We start from the raw sequence: 20,528 nt of genomic DNA, 5'->3' as shown, positions 1-20,528 counted from the left end.
ACTGATCACTTTGCTGGAGAGAATTACAGTGCTAAGGAGGTGTAAACCAAGTGTATGATGCCATTAAAGTCAGTTCAGATGTGTGGGCATTACCAGTTCAGAGTAGATAAAACTCAGTTGGGTATAAAGTCAAATTGTAATTCTGTTCCACAGCGTGAGTTTGTAATGTAAGCTACTGAAGTAAATTAAATTTAGTCAAAGAATGTTCCTGTGGGCCTGTACAATCTTGACACTTTCAAATGTTCTGTTGTACAGAGGCTCAAGAATGACGACAACAACAACAACAACAACAACTGTGTGTTTCCTGAAGCCCTATGTTGAGTGGTCTTTGGCCTGATGACATTACCGTGCAGCATATGGATTTTTATAAGCATAGCATAAGAACAGCAAACAGAAACCCATTTTGAATGCAATTAAAACATGCAGAAAATAGTGCTGCTTTCCTGTATTTAAAAATGCAAAATTTTGATGGTGAAAGAATATCTGGAACTCCCAGATAGATGCTGTCCAATGTGTTATGCTTGGTGTGTAAAGTTGCAGATGAGACTGCAGGGAGGGGGTGCTTGGATAACCTATGCGGCAATGGCAGCACTTAGAAACTCCGTATTTAACTTAGATGTCCTGTATCAAATAAAGCTAAAATACAGAACTTGTTGTCTCCATTTATAGTTTGATTGCAGGAGCACTGAATGTCTGAGTTTAGAAATGTTGTGACACCAGCATTCTGGCTGCTAGGGGGCTTGCACAAAGGGGTTACATCGCACCACCCCGTATGTGGTGGGTTTATATGGATTAATTCAGTTTTTTTTGGGTGAAATTTCAGTCAATCTGGTCACACGATATACCAATTGAAAGTGTTAAAACTCATGGTTCGTGCCATCTGGGTAGTAGCGGTAAAAGCACTCACCTACCACTGCAGAGACCCGGGTTCAATCCCCAGCAGCAGTACTTCCGGCTTGGTCAGACGTTCCTACGAACACAATTGGCAGTGTTCGCGGGTGGGAATCCGGTGAGGGTATGAGTCCTAATCGTTGCATTAGCGACTCCTACTGGTTGGTTGGGGCGCCTGTTCAGCAGGGAGGGGATCTGGGGGAGATAGCGTGAACCTCTGCATGCGTTACGCTCTCCCAGTGAAACTCGCTGTCAGGTGAAAATAAGCGGCTGGTGACTCCACATGTATCGGAGAAGACATGTGGTAATCTACACCCTCCCCAGACCAACAGAAGGATTGCACATCGACCAGGACCGTGATACACACGGGGAATTGGTATAACGACTAAATTTGGGAGAAAATGGAAGAAAAATGGCAAAAAAAATGGTTCAATCTCCATAAACTATTTTATGATGTCATTATTTCAGCAACAGCGGTTCCTTATTTTGTAACGTGGGGTGGCAAAACAAGTTTGGGGGTCCTCACCTTCTAAGTGTTTTGAAAATATACACATGGTACAATGTGCTTCAAATTCTTTGAACTGCTCCCGCTTTTGTTTATACTGTGCAGTATAATCCATCTACAATTGGGGGAAAAAGCTTAAGATTAAGCATTGCAATTACATTAGCAAGATTGACTTGCTACAAAAGCCATTATAAATCTGTCTTTAGCTAACATTCATCAAGAAAATATTTTTCTATATTGCGGTGTCTGAAGATACCAAGTCCAAATGACGACTGTTTTCCTGACCCTGACCCCACCACTGAATAAGAATTGGCTGGCTCAGTTTCTGACCATTTACAATGGTAATCGTCGACGACAACAGTTATTTTTCAAATAATGAGGCCGATAGCATTTAGTAGTAGTTAGTAACTGCTTTCGCCCTAACATTAGCAGTTAAAGAACACCCCACCTCGTTCATCTAATGCATTATTTAGTTTTAATAGGAAATTTGTTCTTAAACCTCCAGCAGCTGCTCGTCATAACCTTTTACGGGCTTAATCAGTGCCCCGCGAGGCGGAACGGGCAGCGGCGGATTGGCTTCGCGCGTCCTTTGTCGCCGAGGCCGGCCGAAATCGCGCCTCCGCAGTTCTACGGGGGGGGGCCCCGGTCGGAAAATACGGCGAGCGCGCGGCAACCGAAGCCCTCCCGTTTTAAATAAAGCTGTCAGCGATGACAACCCTGCTCGGGGGCCGGCGGGTACCCCATGCGCGCGCCCCCCCACTTCCCCCGACAGGACGAGCGGGGATTATGCAGATGAAGGCCGGCATTGTGTGGCGCGGGGGAAACATTGTCTTTACCGCATTTAGCGGTCTGCGGCCCCTCCGCGGCTTCTGAATGCCCGCGGTGACGAGCTGTCGCGGCAGGATAAACACCTAACAAAGCTGTGCGGCTGAACTGGTAAATAAATGTGGCAGCCTTTTTGCGGAACGTAGAACCCGGCCATCTTTATTTTTCCTTTGAAGTTCAAATTTTCCTTCCTCGCCCCCGCTCCTGCAAAAGGGTCTGTCAAGCAATATGGCTGCATCTTTTATTAAGAGAGTTGTTCAGTGCGCCCGTTCTAAATCTTTATTTGGATTTGGAATAAATTGGCCCGTAAGCTGTTTTATGGCTCAATCGCCCCCGATTTAACTGATTCTGGTTCATATTTTGTGTAGTGGCATGGCAAACAAACACGCAGGTGCATGAAAAATGGATTTTTAATATGGAAACAAGTACCCTGTCCTGCTAAAGTATTCTCGGTGTATTGCCATGCCTCCATGGTACAGAATGTAATCTTGATGAAAGGTTGATGGTAAGGACAATTCATTGCCACTGAGGGGAACTAATTGCGCAAGAACGACAAGTACAACAATTGTGCACGTGTCATCTCCTGCACAATGACTGCACAGCTCAGTTAGTGAACTATGGAGTGAAATATGGCAGCTATATTTCTTGTTATATGGTTCCTAAATTATTGGCTATACTGAGAAATCTGATGTCTTGGAAACCCCATCATGAATAATAAAACCCCAATATAACCCTTAGATATTCAAGATCAGTGCCTCCCCCAAAAACAATTGCACAGCAAAAGAAAAAAAAACCATAGACTTTCCAGGGACAGTGCCATTATTGCTTCTGATGACCACTGGCTTTATTTGGCTGGATTATTCATAACTTAGTCATTCACTCAATCGAAGGTTTATATCTGCCAGAAAAAGAGTGGCCTGGTAGAAATGACTACAGTTGTGGAGGCATAGGATTGCAAAAAAATCATTTCTTGGTGTATCATCTCACTTTCAAAGAAATAGCCTCTACTGTATTACTGCTATTTCCAAAAAAAAAAAAAAAAAAAAGTAATACAGCTGTATTTGGAATTTCTCGGCAAGGATTCTCTCTAGCCATGACTGAGACTCTTACATTTGCATCCATATTGCTTTTCTGATCAATATCGCAGAGTTGAAAGCAGGAGAAAGAATGTCATCTTATAAAATTATGATTCACAAAATTAGATGTACTTAAGAGACTCCATTTGCTTGGCGTCCCTTCATTTCCCATCTAGGCAGGACATTGTTATCCGGCGTTTCATTTGTTTTCTAGTTTCTCCCACGATGGGCTGGTGAGGCTTTGGAGTTTGGTTTTAGTCAGACTGCGTGTCTGTGAAGCTCACTCAGGGGGAATCTCAGAGTTGTTTGTTTGTTTTGCTTGTTTCTGCTCTGCTTGAATTGTACCCTCCTGGCTCTGCTGCAGTGGGGAAGGAGGGAGACGGGAGAATAATGTGGGATGTCCTTGCAGGGGCGTGTTGTTAATGACAGACACAGATATGCGCAGCGACAGTTGTTTCTGTGTGTGTGTGTGTGTGTGTGTGTGCGTGTGTCTTTCTGTCAGTGCGTGTGTGTGTGTGTGTGTGTGTGAGAAAGAGAGAGAGAGAGAGAGAGAGAGACTTTGCTTTATTTATTTATTCGTTTTTTTATTTGCTTTTTGTGCCTTTCAGTTTTGTTTTATGCTGGGGAGAGTGATGGAGGAAACAATGCTTGAACTGAGAGGTGCTATAGATGCCAACAGTGTGGTAAATAGGCAGACAGATGTGCATGTTTGATTGTTCACATTGTCTGACACCACCATGCATGTGGTAAACTCTCATACAAAATAAGGTCATGAATGTGAGCTGAATGAGTGTACAGTTGTGTAAGTGGTGCAAGGAGATGGGTGATCTCTGGAGATGCATCACCAGGCACTTCTTGCTACATTGACTGGCCAGCCAAGTTAACAATGACTGCTCTTGAAATAACCAAGTTGCTGAAAAAAAAATAAAAATAATGAAATAAAATTTACACACACACATATATATATAATTGCTCAAGCTGTGAATTGACAAGTTGTGTTGATTGGTACCATTGGGTAGAGGATTAATTATAGGGACAACATTTGATAATGATTATTTTTTTATTGGTCTTCTTTTCATGTATGGACAGGTTGGTGAATAAATTATGCAGCAAGTGTGCTCTTTGTAGGAACAAGTCCACAGTTCTTACAGTTGGAAGGTGGGTTGTGTAAGTCCATTAACCACGCAACAGCACCCAACTGTCTCTTCGTCTCTTGTGTTTTAGGTGTCAATTTAATGGTTTAATGGAGTGAAATTGTGTGCATTAGCGCAGGAATTGGGGATCTTTCACCGCTGTTCCACCACCACTACAAAAAAAAAAAAAAAAAAAAGATATATATATATATATATATTATTTGTAATAATTTGGTATCCTTGTGCTTATTAGCTCCTGTTAACTTTTGTATATTTCTAGAGATAAAGTGGTAACATTTAGGCTAAAATTTTCTCCTAAAAGTCCAGTGTCTTTAATTAATGGGAATATTGTTATTGTGGAAAATCCACAGGGGAAAGCTTCACTTTTGCATTGACCTGCTACATACAAGCTTTCAATCAAACATCAATATGCAACACATTTATTTTTTTTTATTTTATCAGTCATCATTTTGTCATTTGTCACAATTAATGTTTTGTCCTCCAATATAAGCGAAGACTTTTATCCCATGAAAGTATATAAAATTTTATAAGAAATAGATATCTGTCTGAAAATGGAGGCCCTTTATCACTGAACACTTAGCCTCTCTGATAGCTGTATCAGGAAAGAATAAGCTCATTTAAATGTGCATGGTCTAATGTGAAAATTGTAGACAGCAGGTAAATGTAGCTTCCCACTGCAGTTATAACATAATACCGTATCTTGATTTGAATATTTACTTTGAAATTGTTTATTTCCATGCACTGACATTACTAGATGAACAGACGCCTAAATGCGACACAATAAAATCAGCATAAATAAGAAAAATAAACAATTTATTTGACAGAAAAATTATGGGATGACAGCTTACATTACCTGCATTGATTTACGCCATTTTCCTCTTGAGTGTGAGGCATGATCATGTGATTTCACAGGCTCACATGATTAATTTGCAAACGGAACTGCGAGTGCGTTGTGTAATGAGGCGTAACCTTGCTGCTCAGCAGCAGAATTCCCGCTCTGTCTGAGTTAACAGGTTGCATGAAACACCGCCAGGGTGGAAAATAGATGGGTCAGAAGCACAGAGCTGGATTAAGTGTTCATATTTTGTTTTGGAAGATTCATCAAAAACCTTTGTAGGATGAAATTAACTGAATGGATTCAACATTTTCATCGTCCGTATCCTAAAATGTTGTCTTACTAATGTTTTTTTGGGAGTATAAGTGGCATGGATATATGCACGTGAAGTCTGTACTAGTGAAGCCTGATATATTAAAACAGGCAATGAAAACAAAGAGTATTTTTTCAGGGAGCCTATGAATGTGTGATTACTGTGTCTGGTGTGCAGATAAAAAAATAACAGACACTAGCATTCATAAGCCGAAGACCACCTTCTACCTCTTAATAAAGGGTCCGATACCAAAAATAGATCAGAAAGTAAATAAATAAATACATAAATGTCCAACCAAGCTTTTTTAGCTGCGACTGCAGCTCTATAGCTCTCACTGTCAGTTCGTCGGTTGGTTCACAAAAGTGTCCCACCCCGTAGTGGCCACAGTTTTCGCCCCAGGAGGCTGAAAAGTGGCATGGACGTTGGTCATGCCTGAAGGTAGAGCTGAGTGACTTTCAGGCCAATTGACCAAGAGGGGGCGTGGCGATGGGCATGGCCTATCATAAAAAGGCACGTAACTCCCGAATGGATTCACAGATTTGCACAAGATTTTGTGGAAAGGTTGGTCATGAGCCAAAGAAGAGGTCACGTGTTTGTGTGAGGGTGTGTGCGTGGATGCATGCGCGTATGCGGTCACAGCTATTACGGATTTGCACTTGTTTGGGCTAAACACCAATAATCCTTAGCTGTGTAGATGTAGGTTAGCAACTGCTGTACGGGGTCCTGAGGCTGTACAGGGTCTCTTGTGTTGTTGATGATGTAAACATCTTACAGCAAGTCTGGATATCATTCAATATTTTTTTATTGTTCTGGTTTCAGTTCCCTACTGTACATTGTTAGCAATGTATTGGCAGAATAAGCAAACCTTTTCACAAGGAATTATTTTTCAGAATAATGAGCGTGTTTGACCTTTCTGCCTTTACCGACAAAGGACTTTTCACACTTGAATTTGTCAACACTTCAAGATGGTCAGTACTCTTAAGAAACTACATTTCAGCACCCAGCCCTTATTTTGAGCTCATGAGAACTACAAGCAAATGTGGAAATACAGGTATACGCACAGCTGAGGCTAAGGCAATTCAGCCAGAAACTGTCCAAAAGTGCTGAGGGACTCGGTTTAGTTGAACCATTGGTTCACGCAGTGTAGAAACATGGTAAACCTAGCGCTCTAGATTAAACGTGCGCCCCAAGATAGACCCACGTTTGTTTTGTTATAGCCCTGGTTTCACATAAAAATGACTCAGGTCCCAAGCTATGGCCATACTATGGCCATAATCAAATAATTTACAATAACCGCCTATGGGAGCACTGTACCACAGCATGCTCACGCATTTTTCTCTCTCTCAGGTGAAGCACCAAACCAATATTCGCTGTCCACACAGTCACTGTCTCCAATCTCTTTTTAAAACAGCCACTTTAAAATTTTAAATAGTTCACCTTTGTTTCTGACTGAATAAAACATTTCTCACTCTGAACCACACTCAGGAAAGTAGCAGATTGTGGTGTCGTTGTCACCTTGAAAATACTTTTCTCATTCCACCATGCAATTTTTTTAACGAATATTATCAGTTTATTGATCAATGGCTTATTGTTCAGTTTATTGATGATGGTGATGTATTTGATAATGTCTTTTTGGCATAACCTAATGTACTCGTAAAACACCGTAATTCACAAGTGCAACAATAGCATACAGAGTTCCGGTAAGCCTGGTTCACAGCTTCTAGTGCCGTACGACTGAATGATATTTGATGAGATGGTCTCCCATACTCTCAGTGTGCTTGGATCATTCTACTTACTTTTCGCCTTTTAGAGAGATGACAAAGCACCTCAATTTCTGTCTCTGTTTGGGCAGTCCCTGAGTAGTTACCCCAGCTGTGCCCCAAAGATTTTAATCTTATATTTCAATAAGGAGTTTCATTTTTTCCTGCACATGACTGATTCATATCGGAGGCCTCCTGGTGATAATGGCTTCCAAATCGTTTTGGCTGCTTTGTGAAAGTTTTCCCGGAGTTATTTTCCATTCTGCACAATATATTAATTATATGCTTTTCTTCATGTGGCATCTTCAATGGTTTACTAGTTCTGTTCCAGAGGTAGGCATAGCATGAAAGTTTGAGGGGCATTTCTTTTGCAGATATATTAGATCTACACTTTAAAGACATTTTGTAATTCTCATTCTGTCATATTTAATCACTGAATTATGGAGCAGGATTGTATAAAGTAGCTTGAAGCTATTATATATAAAATATTTTGGAGAATTTGTTCAGCTGTGGACTCTCTGGCTGGTTCCAACCTTTTGGCCAGGGGTGTCCAATCTTATCTGAAAATGGCCCATATGGGGGCAGGTTTTTGTATTAGCCCAGCACTAAGACACCTGATTCTGCTTATTAAGGTCTTGATTGAAGACCATGATTATTTAAATAGTTAAATCGGGTATTGTAGTGCTGGGCTAAAACAAAAACCTGCACCCATGGTGGCCCTTTTCGGATAAGACCAGACACCCCTGCTCTTGGCACTCTGCGCCAAAGGTGCAGAGTGTTATTGTACTTTAGCAAATGTGATGATCCATATCGATAAAATCTCAGTAGTTATTTTCCTGATTTTTCTTTTCTTTTTTTTTTTACTGTCTTTGTAGTCTTGAATGTTATGTGTGTTTTATGATGAAGTGTGCCGAATATCAAGGAAACTCATTCAAATTGTCAGCTCTGCATCAAATTAACACAGTAATTTAGGGGCTGCTGGGGGGCTCATCATGTTAAGGCACTGCACTATTGTGTGGATACATACGCAGATAGCAAGCAACTACGGGCCAGATCTGCGCCGAGTCTGGCTCAACGGCAACACTGCCTGGTCGAAATCATGCAGATCTAGCTCTGCAGCACAGATCTGGCCCGTAATTTCTTGCTATCTGGACCAGTATATTGTGACTTTGGAAGATAAAAACTGGACAAATGCCTGCTTCCAACAAGCTCTTGGAAAGCCTAATGTAAAATACAACATGGCTTGTTTGCCAGTTGAATGATGCAAATGTGGGTGAAGGTTAAGTTGTGTACACAACCATAAATGTGTGAAATAAGAACAATCAATGTTGTGTGGGTTACGTAAGGACGCTAAGGACACTGAGTGTATGACAGTTTATCCAAATACATTTTTGAAATCGAAGACTGTGACTGTAAATATTGATTAAAATATTTACTAAATCAGTTACTTTCATTTTAAACAATAAAAAATTAATTCCTGTAATTCCTAACCATGGAAATATTCATAAATATTATTTTTGTAATTAAAATATTTTAAGCTTTTAGAAAAAAAAGTCAAATGGTGATCAACACATGCCAGTTGGAGCTTTCTTTCAAGTGCACATTAACATATGAGATATGGGTTTATGAATAGTGCAAAACCTTAGCACTTTAGTATTCTTATAATTAAACATATAATAATAATAATAATAATAATAATAATAATAATAATTAATAATCTTAATCATAAACACAATAACTGTCATAACCATCACCACATCCACGAACACCACCACAACCATCATCATCATCATTATCAGCATACTCTTCATGCAAACCACAATATACATGTTCAATTATTGCAATACAATGTTCATTATTGACTTAGTTAATGGGATTTTATGAAATATTATCTAGGACCATATGTCTGATTTACAAAGGTTTACAAATAATAATAATAATAGAGCCATGAATGCAGTATTTTAGAGCTACTGTAGATTTACTCATTTTAAAATTATGCTGGTTCAGTCCTCACATAGTTTATGGATGTGTAATGGCTAGCCTATAACTAAAACAATGGGTTGAAAAATCATACAAATGCGTCTCATTGACTGAATTACAGTTCCAAAGCGTCTTTGCTGCGTGTTTGACAGCAATACATTAAAAATGTATATATAATCCTAAATCGTAGTTATGACATTAGAGATCATTTCGGGCTATTAGAATCAGTGTCTATTGGAGTGGGCGCTAGTGGTTCACTCCGCCCCTGCGCGCGCCGTGTTGGTGGCGACTGATCTGCTCCTCTAATCCAAGTACATTCCACTCATGCACATTGTGGCTGCACGCGGACAGCGCGTTTCACCGTGCGGGCATACATCCACAAAGCCAAGCCGAGTCACTCATGTCTTCGTTTCCCCTCCCGGAAGGTTTCAGTTTTGAGTTGATCCATTCTGTTATCGTTGCTTGACGGTTAAAGGAGGGCAAAAAATACATCAATATGTTTTCGCAGTGGAGTTATGTAAGACGGCGCCTTTTTTGCACTAACGTGTGGACCTGCTTCCTTTGCCTGGTTATACTCAGGACATTTGGCATTCCCGATAATGAAGGTAAGGCGCATGTTACTTTTAACTACCTGCTTGGCTTCGTCATTTGGAAACGTTGTATAGGACGTGTTGTCAAATGATTTTTACTTGATGCAATGGAGCGCATAATTCAACAGTTTATAAACCTTTGTATTAATCTAGTATAATGTCATTGTCGATAGCGGACTGAGAACACACGTGCGTTAGATAATTTTCACCTTACAAATCTACTGTCTAACATGGACTGTGAAATGTACTTTACGTGAAATACCTCGTATCAGCATTTCCTTTGTTGTAAAACATTAGCAAGTTGCTGTATGTAAGAAATTTTGACAGACCGTATTGGTTCAGTTTGTGACTGTAAGGGCTGGTGCGGCACTACGAGAGACAGTGATATTGATGATGTGTAAACTTTATCCGACAGGACTGTTCATAATTAAAAATCTTAAGCGTTATTATGCGTTTCCAAAAAATATATCCCGAAATGAAATGTCATCGCCATAGTTGTATACGATATTAATCGCCTAATAGTTGGGGGCGTGAGCTGACCAAAAAGACGTTTGTCAGAATAGCAAGCTCCAGATGCACTGTGGAAATGCGACGTTTTCATGATTCATACGATATAGTGCTGTACATAGACATGAACTTGGAATAGTCCATGAACGAAAAGTGCCTGTTCAGGTGAGCTTTCTGTTATTTGCACAGCGATGTCTGCAAGCGGACTGTCTGTCCTTGTCTGTGTCGTCAGTATTATTGGGAGAAGAAACTGCATTTTCAAACAAGATAATATTTCCTTTTCAAAGCTGCACCCATGGCAGGGTTCTCACTAGACTTTTTAATCCTTTCGTAAAGTTACATCCTTAATCAGACTGTTTCAGTTTCTCGAATGTGACATACAGTAACAAAGGACTGTCAGGTGGGACAGTGATGCAGAATGCTTGAGAAACTTAACGCTGATTTCCTTTTAAATAATAGAATTATTATTATTATTATTATTATTATTATTATTATGTATTTTAATGTGTAAATACAATATGTTTGAAATAATCTTTGCCATTCTGGATAAGTAGTCTAATGAATCCAACAAGGTAAAAAAAAAAATAATAATAATATTTTGAACAACATTAGCAAAAACACCTTTCAAGTTTAATTTCAAAAGTATCGCTGGTTTTGCTGTGCACATATCAAAGAAACAATGATTTGTGCAATCACATACTGTGTAAGCAAATATGTTTGTGAGCATAACATATACATGTGTAAACCCTCCAATATATCTGGGCTGCATTTAGTCCAAACCGACATGCCTGAAATGCAATTTGTGAAATATGGATATATAAACACACTATTTTGCCAAGTTAAAATGTTTTTTTTTATTTTTTCAGTTGCATACTCGTAGATTCCTAGGGGCTCTCTGGGTCATAGTTTGGGAAACCCAGCCCCTAATTACATACATAGTGTATACTGTATGTATACATATATAGTATACACAGTATGTATATATATATATATATATATATATATATATATATACCAAAATGAAATGTAGAAATGTATTTTATGATATGAACATGGCAGAATGACTCCTTTTTACAAACTCATCCATACTAGTCATCATCCATAAAATGAAATGTAATTGACTGAGAAATTTTCACATTCATGATGGCAGATGATATTAACTTTGACAGTGAGTTTCTACGGTACCAGACAACATACAAAAAACATTTCCCGTTGCTACTACATTATGGTGCAGTTTTCTTACAGATGAAAGCAAAGTGCCCATTTTCTGCCATTATCCGAAGCCTGAGTGACAGCTAACTGCTAAAAATCTCTCCTTGACCTGCATATATATATATATATATATATATATATATATATATATATATGAACTTGCCTGAATGGCCTGTGTGAATGGCCCAAAGCATTTAAAAAGGCACAACCAAAATCCATCCAATGACTGAATCATTTGTTTCATCATGTTTTCAGTATGTTGCAACATTATTTGACACACTTTCACTCTGCGTTTCTAAAATTTCCTATTTATTCTGGGGTGCCATTTATATCACACAACTGGGAAGAACTCTTAAAATATACCTAAAATTGTCTCATTTCATGTTGGTTTGTATTTATTTTGGACCACTAAAGCTATATGAATGTCTTTCTTATCTATGTGAGCTCTTGTCTCACAGATTTGGTAACACTCAACCACTTTGTCTGTTTTTGCATTGTTTGAAGGACAACGGCTCACCGGACCACTATTGATTTATCTCTATTTTTACCTGGAAAGATATTAATGAGAGTAATATGCGTTGTTAAAATACTCTAAAATACTGCACGGAGAAACACAACCACAACTGGTTCTTGTATGGAACATTTCATTTTGTATAACTATTATTATGTTTTATTTATTCCTTTGCCTAATTGGTGTTTTTATTTTGGACCTGGCTTTGCATCATCACGTCCAATGCGGACACAAAGGAGAAAAGAACAGCACTGCCACAAATATGCTTAAAAAATAATGAAGATATCACCTCATTTTACTTTTACCAGCACTTCTATTGGGATGGGAGGACTGTTTTCCTCTGGTCTCTTTATCTGACCTCTCAGGGTCTGTTATCACAGTGCATGAAGATTACATCATGAACCATACATACGTGGTGCCACCACTGCATATAGGACTCCATATTAAACGGTGATGTAATTATGCCTTCACCATGATTGGAGCATGTATCTGTCAATCATCTAGCTAACGCAGCCAAAGCAGGGGCTGAGCCCCAATGGAGACGCACTGTACAGGGGAAAAGTATCCATTTTAATTAGTTCCCTTTCAAAGTTCCCAGACTACTCTTGAAAACTGCATTTGTTCCTTGGTACTCCCAGAAAAAAAGATGCTATCGATTTAGCAACAACAGTTAAACATCTCATTTCAGATTCCAATCAGGATTTTGTGTATGTCACTCACAGGAAAAATAAAGCAATGAATGCAAATGGTGTATATAGCAAAGGTGAATACAGCAAATATTTTGCTTCACTTGGGTCACTTTTCAGAAACGTTGAAAACTGCTATCTTCATTTAAAAAGATAATCAAGGAAAGAGGAAAAAGGATTTCCTAAGGTAGCTAGACATGATGAGTCATAAACCCAACCTTGCATATTTTTGTATATGTGCAACATTTGTTTCTGTATCCTAATTTGTAACACCAAATTGCATTTGTAGGCCCATTGCTAGAATATTCTCTTAACTCAGTCCAGTGCAGACAGCACTGCAGTGTGCTGTTGCTGTGTCAGATGAGTACGCTTCATGAGAGGTGATGTTGGCACGCATGCTGCAGGCACACTGCCTGCATACGGCATCCACAATGCATGCACACTGAAAACATGCTGCATGCTTCCTGCATGCAGGCTGCAAACTCTCTGCATGCACACTGCATACTCTCTGCATGCATGCTGCAAGCACGCGTTAACTGTCAGAGCACTGGCATGGATGGGGTTTGATATCAGACTGTGGGGTTTTATCCTACGCTGGCACTGTTTCGCAGGACAAGCCCCCTGATGGCCCCCAGCATGCCTGTTTAAAAACAACAGACGCTGTATTGGACACCCAAACAATTCGTGTACGCTTGATTTTGAATTGACTATGCCCATTTAAAAGAATAGACAAAATAATTATCACTTCCGATATGCTAATGTCATTACAATAGGGATAGAGCAGGATGGCTAATTTTGCATGACTGACTGACAGTTAGTGAACAGAAATGGAAATGCCTGTGCGAACGAGGGACATCCAGTAAATGCTAATTAGCCGCTGCCGCTCAGGTGTGGCTTATCCATTAATTAAGCCAGGAGCATTTAATGCACAGCCCAGCGTGCTCAAGGTCACGTCTAAAAATTCAGGACAAACCTCCGCGCTGGTAATCATGCTCAGCGTCCTGACACTTCCTGCAGTGACTTTGAAAGAGCGCTGATTGATGGGAAAGGCTTTTGGAGTGGCCTTCAGTGACCAGTGCAGTCCAACAACATTCTGCTCTTTTGAAAGCAACAGTGTCTAAGGTGATGCCAACGTGAAGCTCTGAGGGAAAGACGACATCTGGAAAGTGCAATGGTGGGGCTGCACTCATCATAAAGGGCAGAGGGGCCGGTGCACTAATTCAAAGAGCGGTGAAAAACAGGCAGAAATTGTGGTGGTCCAGCAGCACCATATAAAATAACTTGGACTAGACTGGACTGCATTTTTTAAATATAGAACTAGAATTTGAGGTGAAACAAAGTTGCTTGTTGCACCAATAGCAAAACATTCTCAGAATGGATGCAAATAAACAAATTTTGACAAGACATTTGAACATTTTGAGCTACAGACTGCATTAAGTTCTGTATTAATAATGTATTTAAAAAATGAATCTGTGTTTCAAACTACTTAAAAAGGGAATGCGGAGAAGGAAAAAGCTATTTTTCCCATTTACAAGAATACAGAATGTGTTATGCTATGCGATTCAAGGATTCTAATGGTTAAGGGCATCAAATCTAGTAGATTATATTGTTTTTCTTAATGGAAAATTTGAACATTGTTGATTAATATTACACTCTCTGGCATACCTGTGACTGATACTGGAGTTTTATTGGATATTATACAAGGGATGTGAGACCTGTGAAGCTGCTTTGCTGAATGTTGGGAACGATGAATAATTAACCACTTAACAAATAATGGTTTGATAGCATATCTGTCCACATGGAATATTGTGATATCATTTCATAACTCATAATAAATATGTCATTCCATCATAGAAAAGCTCCTATCAACAGTCTGTTTATAGAAAATGCCCGTCAATCGTTATGGTTCACTGGACAGGCATTCCACAAACTGCCAGATGAAATTTAAGATGACATTCAGTTCCTAGGGTTTACAGGTGAACTGGAACATTTAAGGTTTTCAGTTCAAAAGAAGCCAGATGACAAAGTGTACCTGTGTGTTTGTGTGTGTGAGTTGCATGTGTGTGAGCTGTGTGCATGTATGTGTGTGTGTTTATGTGTGTGTGTGTGTGTTTGTGTGTGTGAGATGTGTGTGCTCTGTGCGTGTGTGTGCCTATACGTGTGTGTGTGTGTGTGCGTGTGTCTGTATGCATGTGTATGTTTGTGTGTGTGTGCGGGTATGTGTGTGTGTGTGTATGTGTGTGTGTGTTTGTGTGTGTGTGTGCTCGTTGCGTGTGTGTGCCTATGTGTGTGTGTGCACGTGCGTGTGTCTGTGTGCATGTGTGTGTATGTGTGTGTGTGTGTATGTGTGTGTGTGTTTGTGTGTGTGAGATGTGTGTGCTCGGTGCGTGTGTGTGCCTGTGTGTGTGTGCACAGTGGGGCTATGGGGCCATATTAAAATAGACCGTGACCGGGTGCTGTGATTAGGCCCAAAGGCATAGCCGAGGGGACACTTACAACCCCAAAGTAATTTATTTTCATACAGCGCCATGGGCTGAGTGGTTTATCCCACTTATACCATGGATACATGCCACACAAATAACACAGAAGAGAGGTTTTTACTAGACTCATTTATTGTCTGCTACATTTGATGAAAAACCATTTTAACCCCATTTAATGTACTGTTTTTTAAATTAAGTTCATAGTTTTGGGCCTGCCATGTCACTGCCTGTGCAGTAGTGCAGGAGATGCAGGAGGACGCAGACAAGCATGCTAAATGCGCGCATTCCTCGCATGGCTTCTCTTCATCCCGCGGTCCGCCAGCTGAGCTGCGCAGCCATCGTGCTGAGGATCGCGGCGACTGCGTGAGGGGGGGGAGGGCCGTGGCCCACATCGCTATCCCCCCCCCCCTCCACTTCAGGTGCTGCGATACCGAAATGGGCGATCAAAAGTCCGCTAAAGGACGTTAGCCGCCGTGCAGCGCGACGCCCAGAAGCGTAGCGTGACGGTCGGAGAGGAGGCTTCGCATCCCGGAGGTCGCGGGGTCGCTTCGCCAGCTGGGGCGCCGCCCGCTCGCCCTTGAGCCGTCGTTTGGAGGGCGCTCGGCCTGCGCTGCCTCGGCGAGACGTCCGGCTGTGTGTGCGCGCCGTGTGTAAAACGAGTGTGAGCTGTGTGAGTCACTCTGGATACGGGCATCCGCTGGCTGCCCTCCCTCCCTCCCTCCCTCCCTCCCCATGTGACACTGCAGTGAGGAGCGTATCGCCTCGTGGGGCCCTGACTGCAGTCCGCACCGGCACCGTAAGGCCACACCGAAGCCTGAAACTATTACTAGCAGCAGTTTAAATTTCAGAAACTGGAATTATATATATGTATGTTTTTTTGTTGTTGACATTTCCTATTGATTACTACTCAGACAAAAATATATTGATGTCAGTGTGACATGTTGGCCGAATATGTCACTCCTAATCCTTTCAGATGGCTGTCTACACATCTCCCTTTGCAGGAGTTTGCTAAAGTAGCCTCAGTGTGTTTTGTTTACTGCCTGTGTGTGCAATTACAGCTATTTCGTTGGTTCATTTTCAAATTCAAAGTCCGTACACAGAAAAATCTTCTGTGTTAATTCAACTCTAACCGTGTTAATTCAACACTAACAGATAACATTTGGACATTTTACTGTGATTTTACTTACCCTTAACCACCCTTAAAAGTCACCTTATTGAACACCCAGTTCAAGTTAAACAAACTCCATATCTGCTATGAGATCAGATCCACGAGAAACGTTGTATATACAAACTTAAAAAGTGTTCTCGAAATTCAATCCCGCGTCATCTAAGCGCGCCCATTATTCTTTCAGCAGCCGTGTTCACAAACAGACGGACAAGGCAAACACACGGAGGTACGGCTCATTACGAATATGCCACTCCGCTTAGCAGCGATGCCGATAACAGTGCTTCTGCAGATCGTACGAGGGACCGCAAACGAAATTGTGCGGTGCCCAGTCGAATGCATTAATCCGAGATCTAATTATTTTCACCTTGTCCCAAAAGCCAGTTCTTTCAGCTCATCTCATCCAAAGTCTTCCCCAATGTTTTTTTCCAGTTAATCTATCCACAAACAATGCCGCATTATTCTCTGTTTATGTGCAAAACTAATCTCAGGTCTTTGGTTTTGAAGAAAAAAAAAATGAGCAAAATGGCCACATGGTGTTTCGAACCTATTATATTTTTCAGAACTGTCACATTAAAAAGGTAGGGTCAGCAGCCCAAAAAAAAAAAACAATTGTTCAGTTAAATGTAATTAGAAATTCAATATTCCCCTTCATCATTTGAATTTAGAATACACAGAAGGTTACTTTCCAGACCTGGGTCAAATATGTATTTGTTTTGGATTCAAATACTTTTCTACATATACTGATCTTGTCTGTTGTATAGGAACCAATGAAATACTCTCCGAACCCCACCTTCTGGTCATATTGATAGGCTCAATTATACCAGGCAAGATCAATAGAGCACAGACAAGTATTTGAATCCAAAACAAATACGTGTTTGACCCAGGTCTCTTACTTTCCCAACACTTATTTGTGACAGCATTTGCTTCATGTCACCATTAAATGTACAGCAGTGAGATACTTCCAAAGTTCACTAACTTTGGTTATCTGACATGCCTGCAAGCATACTGAATTCAAAATAATGTCACTCCTCTCCCGTTTCTTTGCTTCCCTCAAATCTATAATCCACACACTGAGCAATAAGATGGACAGTTTTCTGCAGTATATACATATATACCATCATACTGTATGCTTGGAACAGTTAGTTTTTCAAAGTTTTGTTGTCTTGCTTTAAATTGATTGATTAGCCTTCAATGTACTCCTTGTACGTAGCCAGTCAGTCGTATTGGAAAACAAATGTTGTTACCAAATAAAAATAATAAGATAGAATGTCAAAGACGCTTGTTTCTTCTGCATTTTCCTCAAGGTCAAAATGGCCACACACCCATGATTCAAATAAATGGCCATCTGGCAATAGGTACAACGTCCTTGCAGCTGTACCACTTTTTTGTTGCACTACGTATGTGCATTTTTACCGTTTGTATTTATTAAAACTGCCATCCACAGCACACCAAACGTGGAAGAGCTGCAATTCTGTCTGTTTCAAAGCCACAAAAAACAGGCACCCATTGCTAATTGCTAACTGATTGCTTTCACTCTGTGCTCTTACAGTGAATTTATTGGATTCCCGATCAGTAATGGGGGACCTGGGATGGATCGCCTATCCTAAGAACGGGGTAAGTCGTACCGCTCGACCCTAACCGCAAACTACATTAGCCGTCTCTGTTCTCTGAGGTACGTCTCAAGGTCTAATATTCCCAAGAGCAAAGGGGAGATGGAATTAAAGTAAAGAATAATAAAAGCGCTGGTAGACCTCGAGTAGGTTTTATTTTTTATTTTTTTTTTTTACTGAAAGGGATACCTTTCGGGAGACCCCCGTTCGGCGTTCTAATTACATTGAGAATTTACTCAAATTCGAATCATCGTTAGGTTATAGCGCAGTGCAGTCCCCTTGCAGTGTGCTTCATTACAATGGACAAAGTGACTGTGATGTCACCCATTGCCGTTCCAAGTCCCTCCATGCTGTACAATTTGGAGCCAGAGACTGCGCAGAAGGGAATAGGGGGGACCCTTATATGGTCATTAAGTCCGGGACAAGTCCCGGTCATCCACTGTGCGTGTAAGATACAGTGATGTGCAGCGACACAAACTAGGAAAACAGGAAGATATTGCTTGAATGACACAATAACTAAACAAATCAGCACATGGGGTGACCTTAGACAAAGATGAAACACTTGCTGCAACTGCCTGCTCTTGTGGGAAAAATGATTGACTTTGTATTTTGTTCCATTGACTTGCATTGAAACCGGTGGCTGACCTATACTGGAGCCAATTACACTGGCGCAAGTGAGTAATGTCTCTCAACGAGACAAGGAAGTGAACTTCAAAAATGAAGCCTGGTTTTGGCTGCTTGATTTAGATACACTGGTAGCTTTAAAAAAAGTATTTCCATAAAACAGGCATTTATTTTGAATTTTAAATGAGTATTTTACAGTTTGGGAACATGCCTCATAAAACTGAAGTGGACCTAATGGGTGATAAACTTCCATTTAAAGCATACTATCAGAGGCCCTAGAGATTCTGAGAGTCACTGTCTTTAGCATACAGTATAAGAGATCAGGGAATGAAGCGCAGACACATTTATATATTGCTGCAAATTAGTTTTAGATGATACTTGTCATGTTTTTAACTTCTGGTGGAAAATCTTTTGAATTGTCACTGTTGTACAGCCTAAAAATAAGTATTTTTTATAAGAATCAAAACTATTTAACAATCAAAAGTGTGTGGAAATAGTATTGAGATTTTATTCACTTTAATCAATGGCTGTATAAACAATATGCAGCGCTCTGCTCCACGGTTCCAGAATTGATTCTATACTGTACCACAGTTAGCCATAGCACAGACTCTGGCTATGGCATTGACTGGGGAGGAAGGGTTTTAGTTGGCAGCGTGTGTCCTGCCAGTATTGTCCATTAATGACTCATCTAGTCAGTCTGGTTCCTGCAGTCTGCTTGCACCAAAGTGTCTCGATAAAAATGGCTATCAAGCTTAACTGGTGAACTGCAGAGGGAGAAGAACTGGCTAGCTGAAGATGCTGCCATGAATGTTCTATACTAATAAGTGCTTTCTTAAGAGAGTAGAGGGCTTCTCAGAGATATGACTGGCCCTGCCAATTGAGAGAAAAAAGAAAAATGAAGCAGTATTATCACTGCTGTAATAATGCTGAAATGCCTCAAATGGGTGCTTCCAGACCGAAGACCCCTCCCTTACCGGTTCAGAAACAGGAGTATATATTATCCCATAGACACAATATTTTCCTTCAGTATAGCGAAGAAGCAATTCTGGTTATAATAATCACAATTAAGGAGAGAATATCACCCAAAAGATTGGGCCTTGAGGCACCTACTGACCCCACAGAGCGAAAGGCAGAATCCAGTACATATATCATCCCAAACCTCACAATAGCGGCATCGGACAGGTGCATTTGTCTTGCTCCAAACCCCCACCGAACATGATGCAAAAACTTTGGACTGAGCCCAGCTTTTTTTTTTTTTTTAAATCGCCCGAGTGATTTACAAGAGCTCAGCTAAATCCCAGATTTGCGCTGGCCAGGGGTGCCTTCGGCTAGTTCGCTAGCCGTGTCTGACCCCCCCCCCCCCCACACTCTTCTTCCCTGTCCAAGCGCCGGCCATTTAGTGAACCAGCTTCAAAAAAGAAAAAAAAAAAGTATTTAATGCTTTGAGTCTCTGCTGCAGGTGGTCTGTTTTTCTCATGTTCTGCAAACAGAAATGTGTAGGAGTTTTGCTGCTCTCTGCTAACGGTTAGCTGTGACACATTTATCAATTTTGGACCGGTGGGTCTCCCCGAAAGACCGGGGTGATGGCGGGAAGACCCGCCATTGCGGGGTGTAACAGACCCTGTAATGAGAAGAGCGAGCGTGCATGCCGCGGGCCGCGTGACGCGTTTCTGCGGGCCGGTGCGGGAGGGGTGACGCCGGTGAAGAGAGGGGAAGGAGCGGGATCGGTACGCGGCGGTGAGCGCAACACCGAAACAGACGCAGGAGACGAGGAGATGAATCGAGGGTCGAGCAGGGAGAG

General features: G+C 40.9%; 1 protein-coding gene across 4 annotated transcripts in view; it reads left to right on the top strand.

Moving 5' to 3' along the window:
• Positions 1-9,653: 9,653 nt before the first annotated feature.
• LOC135239386 (ephrin type-A receptor 5) overlaps positions 9,654-20,528 on the top strand; it is a 71,869-nt gene continuing 60,994 nt past the window's right edge. For all 4 annotated transcript variants that reach the window (XM_064308000.1, XM_064308002.1, XM_064307999.1 and 1 more), the window contains exons 1-2: positions 9,654-9,944; positions 18,043-18,107. In XM_064308000.1, the coding sequence (XP_064164070.1) occupies positions 9,836-9,944; positions 18,043-18,107 (174 nt within the window). In that variant the 5' untranslated portion in view covers positions 9,654-9,835. The remainder of the gene's footprint in view (positions 9,945-18,042; positions 18,108-20,528) is intronic.

This window comes from Anguilla rostrata, chromosome 14 (assembly GCF_018555375.3).
Source record: "Anguilla rostrata isolate EN2019 chromosome 14, ASM1855537v3, whole genome shotgun sequence".
Lineage (NCBI taxonomy): Eukaryota > Metazoa > Chordata > Actinopteri > Anguilliformes > Anguillidae > Anguilla > Anguilla rostrata.
Note: the sequence above shows the minus strand (reverse complement) of the source record. Positions and strands in the feature narration are given on the sequence as shown.